Source organism: Chenopodium album, chromosome 12 (genome assembly GCF_948465745.1).
Source record: "Chenopodium album chromosome 12, dcCheAlbu1.1, whole genome shotgun sequence".
Lineage (NCBI taxonomy): Eukaryota > Viridiplantae > Streptophyta > Magnoliopsida > Caryophyllales > Amaranthaceae > Chenopodium > Chenopodium album.
The window spans coordinates 18,915,348-18,924,147 of NC_137845.1; the positions used below are offsets into that span (position 1 = coordinate 18,915,348).

The 8,800-nt window shown below is 39.2% G+C and overlaps 1 protein-coding gene across 1 annotated transcript; it reads left to right on the top strand.

Annotated features, from left to right (window-relative positions):
- The first annotated feature begins 629 nt into the window (after nucleotides 1-629).
- Nucleotides 630-7,853, top strand: LOC145570439 (putative phosphoribosylformylglycinamidine synthase, chloroplastic/mitochondrial). Its single transcript, XM_081629515.1, has 4 exons — nucleotides 630-798; nucleotides 1,010-1,065; nucleotides 1,286-4,081; nucleotides 6,103-7,853. The coding sequence occupies exons 2-4, from the start codon at nucleotides 1,012-1,014 to the stop codon at nucleotides 7,480-7,482; spliced, it is 4,230 nt and encodes a 1,409-aa protein (XP_081485641.1). The 5' UTR covers nucleotides 630-798; nucleotides 1,010-1,011; the 3' UTR covers nucleotides 7,483-7,853.
- The last annotated feature ends 947 nt before the right edge of the window (nucleotides 7,854-8,800 follow it).

Below are 8,800 nucleotides of genomic sequence, written 5' to 3' on the forward strand. Positions count from 1 at the left end.
ACCAGTTCATGTTATAGAGTCTAATTTAGCTATTCTAGTTACTGCAAGAACTCATGAAGTACCATATAATATAAAATCCTTCAACATAAAAAAAAGAGTACCATATCTATAACTAATACTAAAGTAGCAACCGTTGATGTCATCTTTTTCCAAAGTTGTACATTTGGCACTACCTCATGAAAAATTTTCCTGCTCAAATGTTAAGTCCATTTATGTATACATCTAAATATATTAGATTTTTTTTTTTTTTTTTTTTTTGAGAGAGAATTTTCCCTCCTAAACTATATTTTTTTAGTTTAAATTTTTGCAAAAATATTAATATTTCTAGGCACTTTATACTTTAATTATTTATTATATGATGGATTTTTAAATCACATTTTTCATGAGAATCTATATTTTTTTTTTTTTGACGAGTCATGAGAATCTATATTTAATTTCAATTATCCTCATTAAAAGCCGAGCATGGCTCGGGTATAATCTAGTAATATAATTATTGCCCAACCAGGGCTTTATCCCGAAACGGGTCAACCCTTTGATCCTCAACCCCAACCCGGACCATGATCGGGTTAGACAGAATCTCGGGTAATTGGTGGACACTACAAGCGTGTCAACAATATTCTCCTACAGTCCTACGTTTGAAGCCTTCTCACGCTGACTCTGCCTCGCCGCACCCCTCCCCCTTTCTCTCTCCTCCATTGCACTCTACTCTCACTCCTCCATTGAACCACCTTCTGAGCTTTCTCTCTTCCATTGAAGCACCTTCTGAGCTTCCTATCCTCCATTGAACCAGCTTCTCAGGTAAGATGCTTCTTTTTTTCAATCATCGAATATTCTTTTCACAGTGTAGTGTTATTCGCTAATTCAATTGTTAGTATAATCGTTTAGGGTTCTTCTATGTCGGATTATTGGACTTATTTGTTGTAATTGCTGAAGTTATGATAAATTATGTGCAATTTCTTTGTTAGAGTTTTCGCTAATTCAATGGAGTTTTCGTTTTATTTTTTCACAGTAATGGCAGCTCGGTCTGATTTTATGGGTTCTAAATTACTCAACTCAGAATTTAAGGTATTCAATTCTATTTTGTTTTTGTTTTTGATTGATTATGTTACTTATACTTGGCTAGAAGTGTCATGTACGGCCGTTTATTGAAAAATTTGCATGATTTTGTGTCAAATAGAGTTGTTTAAGTGTCATACCCATGTCCGAGCGATTTCGAGGGTGTTTTGTTGTGTAATTTGACTTATCTATGATTATTTATTTATTTATTTATTTTTGATGTATACAGGGTTGTGCACAACGTAAATTATTTCTGTCTCGAAATTCGATTAGTACTCGTAGGCATTTGGGTGTCGGGTTAGGTTGTATCACTCAATTGCCAAGTTTGCACACTCGTAGTGTTGGGTTGAGAAGTTCTGGATTGGGGAAGGTGAAGGCTATTGTTTCAGGAGATGTGAGTGTCACATTAGATGATGAAGTACAGCTGTCAGTTGACAAGGTTATACATTTCTTCCGTGTTCCGCTGATTCAAGATAATGCAGCTGATGAGCTACTGAGGACAGTTCAGACGAAGATATCAAATGAGATAGTTGGTTTGAGAACTGAACAGTGTTTCAACATTGGGGTGGATACCGATCTTTCTGGTGAAAAGCTTTTGGCACTTCGGTGGCTTTTGGGTGAGACTTATGAACCTGAAAATTTAGGGGCTGAGAGCTTTCTTGATAAGGAGGTAATGGAAGGTTGTACTGTTGTAGTTGTTGAGGTAGGACCTAGATTATCCTTTACGACAGCATGGTCCACTAATGCTGTATCTATTTGTCGATCATGTGGTTTAACTGAAGTAAATCGTCTGGAACGTTCCAGGAGGTATCTGTTGTTTTCTAACAATCCATTGCAGGAGCAGCAGATAAATGACTTTGCTGCCATGGTTCACGATCGAATGACTGAATGTGTGTATACTGAAAAACTTACAAGCTTCAAGACGAGTTTGGTTCCAGAGGAAGTTCTGTATGTGCCGGTTATGGAGCAGGGTAGGAAGGCTCTTGAAGATATTAATGTGAAAATGGGTTTGGCATTTGATGAACAAGATCTTCAATATTATACTTGGCTTTTCAAGGAAGATATTAAGCGGAACCCAACTAATGTTGAATTATTTGATATTGCGCAATCTAATAGTGAGCACAGTAGGCATTGGTTTTTTACTGGTAAATTAGTCATTGATGGGAAACCTGTTGATAGAACTCTTATGCAGATTGTCAAGAGTACACTAAAGGCGAATCCTAACAATTCAGTGATTGGGTTCAAGGATAATTCTAGTGCAATAAGAGGCTTTTTGGTGAATCAGTTACGCCCTCTTCTTCCAGGTTTAACCTGTCCATTAGATGTGCAGATGCGTGATCTTGACATTCTTTTTACTGCTGAAACCCACAATTTCCCATGTGCTGTGGCACCTTACCCTGGTGCTGAAACAGGTGCTGGTGGCAGGATCAGGGACACGCATGCAACTGGAAGAGGGTCATTTGTTGTTGCTGCTACAGCTGGTTATTGTGTTGGAAACTTGAATATGGAAGAATCTTATGCTCCCTGGGAAGATGTATCATTTACTTATCCATCAAATCTGGCTTCTCCTTTGCGGATTCTTATTGATGCAAGCAACGGTGCCTCAGATTATGGGAACAAATTTGGGGAGCCCTTGATTCAGGGTTATACTAGGACCTTTGGGATGAGGCTTCCAAATGGTGAGAGACGGGAATGGTTGAAGCCAATTATGTTTAGTGCTGGAATAGGGCAGATTGATCACACCCATATAACAAAGGGAGAGCCTGAAATTGGCATGTTAGTTGTAAAGATTGGTGGCCCTGCATATCGCATTGGAATGGGAGGAGGTGCTGCTTCTAGTATGGTGAGTGGCCAGAATGATGCTGAACTTGACTTTAACGCAGTACAACGAGGAGATGCTGAGATGTCACAGAAATTGTATCGTGTTGTACGTGCTTGTATTGAAATGGGTGACAAAAACCCTATTATTAGCATCCACGATCAAGGTGCTGGTGGTAACTGCAACGTTGTAAAGGAGATAATATATCCAAAGGGTGCTCAAATTGATATCAGGGCTATAGTAGTTGGTGATCACACAATGTCAATATTGGAGATATGGGGTGCAGAGTACCAGGAGCAAGATGCCATATTGGTGAAGGCTGAGAGTCGTAGCATGTTACAATCAATTTGTGATAGGGAGAGGTTATCAATGGCTGTAATTGGAACAATAAATGGCGAAGGGCGTGTTGTTTTGGTAGACAGTGCTGCTGTTGAGAAATCCCGTCGTGATGAAGTGCCTCCTCCTTCTCCTGCTGTTGATCTCGAGCTTGAAAAAGTTCTTGGTGACATGCCCCAGAAAACCTTCGAGTTCCAGCGTATGACTCATCCTCAAGAGCCACTTGATATAGCTCCAGGAACAACGGTGATGGATTCCTTAAAGAGGGTGTTGAGACTCCCATCTGTGTGCTCAAAACACTTCCTAACCACTAAGGTGGATAGGTGTGTCACTGGCCTTGTGGCACAGCAGCAGACTGTGGGCCCCTTGCAAATTACTCTAGCTGATGTTGCAGTTATTGCTCAGAGCTACACCAACTTCACTGGGGGTGCATGTGCTATTGGCGAGCAGCCTATTAAGGGTTTGTTGGATCCTAAAGCAATGGCCAGATTAGCTGTTGGTGAAGCACTCACGAATCTCATCTGGGCAAAAATTACATCTCTTTCTGATGTTAAAGCCAGTGGCAACTGGATGTATGCTGCCAAGCTTGAAGGGGAAGGTGCAGACATGTATGATGCTGCCACAGCGCTTTCCGAGGCCATGATTGAACTGGGCATTGCTATAGATGGGGGGAAGGACAGTCTTTCAATGGCTGCAAATGCTGGCGGTGAGGTCGTCAAAGCTCCAGGAAATCTTGTAATCAGTGCCTATGTTACTACTCCTGATATAACAAAAACAGTCACTCCAGATCTAAAGCTCAGAGATGGAGTTCTGATTCATGTTGATTTAGCCAAGGGAAAGCGACGCCTAGGGGGTTCTGCACTTGCTCAGGTATCTTTTTTTTCTTTTCAGGACCCTATTGGAAATTTTCTCTTTGCATTCCTACTATAGCAGTTTTTAGCTCATGGCATATGTTTTCCCTGTCTCTATTCTTGGTTAAACATTTAGTTATATACCACTGATACTCTTGTCTAAAACTTCAGTCACTTTATCTTTTGTCTTTTGGAATTTTTCAGCAGCTTTCTTTTTATATAGATATAAGGACATATGTGGACAATGTGATGTTAACCAGTACCTCATGAATTTGCCATGCATGAAGCTGCTAGCCTTTACTGGACTAGCAAAATCAGAAAATGCTTTTAGAATAGGAACTGTGGGGGTGAAGTCTATAGTGCTGTATTCTAAAATGTTAGGAATTACTGATTGAATCCTTGTGAGGATGCCTTGTTTTCCTTTTTATTATACCTTGGATATTTTATTAAATTGCTAGAGAAATATTTTGTAGTTAATTAGTTGAATTGTGTCATAATGTTTAGGCATTTTTCTTGTTATGTGAACATTGCAGTGTGACTGGTGTTTCATGTCTTAAAAAAGCTGATTGTGTGTCTGGGTGTGACCACAAAGAGTAGTTTGATCCATATGTTTATACTAGTTAGCGGTCTTATTGGTAATATACTTGTGATGATTGTGAATCCGGCCATATAGTAGTTATTCTCGCAATAGCAATTCAAAAAGGTCATGTGTTTTCACAACAGTTGGAATAGGATGTGTTGCAATCAAGTAATAAGTAATGTTGCATATGATTTGTTGATATTTCAAAAGAATAGTCGTATGTTTATCTAAATTTTGAATATGATGATGAGAAATTGAGTCTGATTATGTTTTGGAAATATTAAACCAAAAATTGTAGTCACAAATCCCACAAAAGGAAGAAACTAATTATAATACTTTTAAAGATTTGACAAATTGTATGTCTATAAGTAAGCAAGTTGTCTCAAACTCATAGCACAAGCTCGATTCTTTAGCCTAGTCTAGGTATTCCTCCTCTTCGTATTCATCCTTGTCTGAAGCTCCATCCTAGTATTTCTGGTGCTCAAGGAACTAAATAGTTCATGTTACTTTTTGCTTCAGTAAACTCCATCTCATCCATCCTTTCACCTGTGTACCAATGTAAGAACACCTTTGAAGTTATGGTTGTATGAATTTTCCACATTCTCTATGTCCTTACTTGGTTGAAGCTTACAAATGAGGTTTCCGAACTTAGAATTTCCACAACCGCACCAAAAGTTTCTCTTGGTCCAGAGCTCCACCTCTACAAAAATAACAGTACGTAAAGGTTCACTAGCTAGCTGTCTCTGGTGCCACGCCTCCAGGCACCAATGTTACATGCAGTTTTAACAAACTACTGTGAGGAAGGGAGTGTTAGTGCATGTCAAATAAAATGCTCAATTGTGAGGGGGGGAAAAAAAAATCACAACAACAATCAACATAGAAGCAGGAAAAGAAAGATCATAGGGAGTTTTCGTGAATATAAATGATAATTAAAAAAATAAAAAATTAAATCAAACTTACAATAAAACAAAATCCTAGATTCTAGTTTGCTTTCTCTATAACTTCCGTTTAGTTTCCTTTTCAATCCCAACTCCCAAGCACATGAAAATCAGAAGGCTAAACATAGCAGCAACAACAGTGAGAAGGGAGATTAGATAAGAGAAGGCGAGTAAGATGAGAAGGGAGAGAAAGTTGCTGTGTTCTAAATTTCTATTCCTTGTTAAAGCATGGAGAAAGGTGAGAAGTTTGAGGAGAGTGATAGCTGAGAATTTGAGATCAGAGTAGACAGCTGTAGTGCAGATAAAAAACTGAATGAAAGAGAAAAAGTAGCCTAGCTTGAGTAAAACAAAAGCAAAAACAGTAGTTAGTAAAACTGTAAAAAGGCAAAAATGTCAATAAACATTTTTAGGGGTAGAACCGTCGGAGAACTGTTCATAAGCTTTTCTAATTGTCAAGTTGTGGCTTTTTAAAGGTTATTATAGATTCCTGATTCTCTTTCTTTGGCTTCTGTTTTCTTGTAGGCGTTTGATCAAATTGGCAGTGTGTCTCCTGATCTTGATGATGTCTCCTACTTTAAGAGAGCATTCAATGCAGTTCAAGAGCTTATTGAAGATGATCTTATTTCTGCTGGTCATGATATTAGTGATGGTGGGTTACTTGTCAGTATCTTGGAGATGGCTTTTGCGGGTAACTGTGGGCTTTCCTTAGAACTAAAATCTGGAGGTCATAGCCTATTTGAGACTCTTTTCGCTGAGGAGCTAGGTTTAGTTCTTGAAGTTGACAAAAATACATTGAAATCGGTAATGGAGAAACTGAATACTGCTGCCATTTCGTCAGAGATCATTGGGCAAGTCACTACGGGGAGGACTATTGATTTGAAGGTTGATGGGGTTGCCCATTTGAATGAAGATATGACGTACCTGAGGGACATATGGGAGGAAACTAGTTTTAACCTAGAGAAATACCAGAGGTTGGCCTCTTGTGTAGATTTGGAGAAAGAAGGTTTAAGGCACAGACAAGAACCTTCTTGGTCATTGTCCTTTACTCCTGCCTGTACAGATGATAAATACATGCTTGCAACCTCAAAACCAAAGGTGGCCATCCTCCGTGAGGAAGGTAGCAATGGTGATAGAGAAATGTCTGCAGCATTCTATGCTGCTGGTTTTGAGCCATGGGATGTTGCTATGTCAGACCTGCTCAGTGGAGCTATCTCTTTGAAAGAGTTTCGTGGAATTGCATTTGTTGGAGGCTTTAGTTATGCTGATGTTCTTGATTCAGCAAAGGGTTGGTCAGCTTCAATTAGATTTAACCAGCCTCTTTTAGATCAATTTCAAGAATTCTATCATCGACCTGACACTTTCAGTCTTGGGGTTTGTAATGGGTGCCAGCTCATGGCTTTACTTGGCTGGATACCAGGCCCCGATGTTGGTGGTGTGCACGGGAATGGCGGTGACACTGCACAGCCTAGGTTCGTCCACAATGAATCAGGGCGATTTGAATGTCGTTTTACAAGCGTGACAATTGGAGAATCTCCTGCTATAATGTTCAAAGGGATGACAGGTAGTACACTTGGTGTATGGGCGGCTCATGGTGAGGGAAGGGCTTATTTCCCAAATGCTGATGTTCTCAACAGTATTCTGGGTTCTGATTTAGCCCCCTTGAGGTATTGTGATGACAACGGGAAACCAACAGAAACCTACCCATTTAACCTCAATGGCTCACCTCTTGGGATTGCGGCTATTTGCTCTCCTGATGGAAGGCATCTTGCTATGATGCCTCACCCTGAACGTTGCTTCTTAATGTGGCAATATCCCTGGTACCCAAAGCATTGGGATGTCAGCGAGAAGGGGCCGAGCCCATGGCTGCGCTTGTTCCAAAATGCCAGGGAATGGTGTTCTTGATTGGCAAGATTATCTTTTGTGGTGGCTTTCAAGATTTTCAGCTATATTTAGCTCGCATCCAGGAGGTTAATAGCGGGCAAAAATGGTGCCAGTCTTCCGCTTTCTCCAATGAGAGTCATGGAGCTTTTTGTGGATTGGAATTGAAGCATGCAATTTACGCTGGATTTATGATTTTTGACTTGTTCTGAGGATTAAACTACCATTGAATCCAAGTTACCTTATAACCTTGATTTAATTTGCAAAAGCATAATCACCTAGAGGAATGAAATTCCTGTATTTGTAATAACATGTAGCCTTCTTAAGACAATTGATGTATGTTCTGACTGCTATACCTTGCTACAAAGTTGAGATGGTAAGTTTTGAGTACTGGCTGTTTCAGAGTTCTTCGTGCTTTTTAAAATAGTTTGAAATTTCTGTATTTCATTCAGATACACGTTCTTTGATACTCGAAGTTTGTCCACTTCTGGTGCTTTGCGCAGGACAGATATAAGGTAGTAACAAGCAACAATTTCTCGTTAGATGATGTTTTACTGATTTGTGATTCAACAACGGGAAGTTCAGATGATTTTTTTTTTTTTTTTTTTTTTTTTTCACTATGTTCATTTTTTACAAAGTTTGTGGAAAATATCGCTGTGATTCTCAACAGCTGTACTGTTTCTTGATGTTATGGTTGCTGCTGCTGTAGTTTTGTTATGTGTGCCTTTTTTTCTGATCAAGGACAAGTGTAAGAAGAAAGTTCTGAAATGTGTTTATCAGTGTTCATCTGATGTTGCAAAAACATGATCCAGTTGGGAGGTTTCATAGTATCCTCATTCCTATTGCATAGTGACATTGGACACAATAGAAGCTAGCAATATGGGCATGCAATTTTTGCTTTGAAAGTCTTCTGTTTGACTGTCAATGGCAAAATTATCTACTAAAGCTCTGCATTGGCTGATTGTCTGGATAATGATTCTATTTTACTCTGCCAGTATGCTCGAGATTCTGTATTAAAAGTTTAGGCATTATAAGTTTTACAGTCCTCCATGCTAATCTTAAGAGCTCTCATATTGATATGTACTTAAGTAGTTCAATGTTGCTTTCAACGATCATAAAGTTCTGGATGCTATGCGACATTGTGACTTGTAAACCACATCCACTTGGCAGCTGGTGTCCCATTGGTAGAGAGTTGGACTACTGAGACAGGTAAATTTTCTCTCAACTTCAAATTTTATGTAAGGAGGCTAGGTAATCTTTATTATCCCTCAAAGATTGCATATCGGTTGCTTTTGTTTGAAAGGGTACATGATGACTACAATCTTGGTAACCAGGCTTAGTT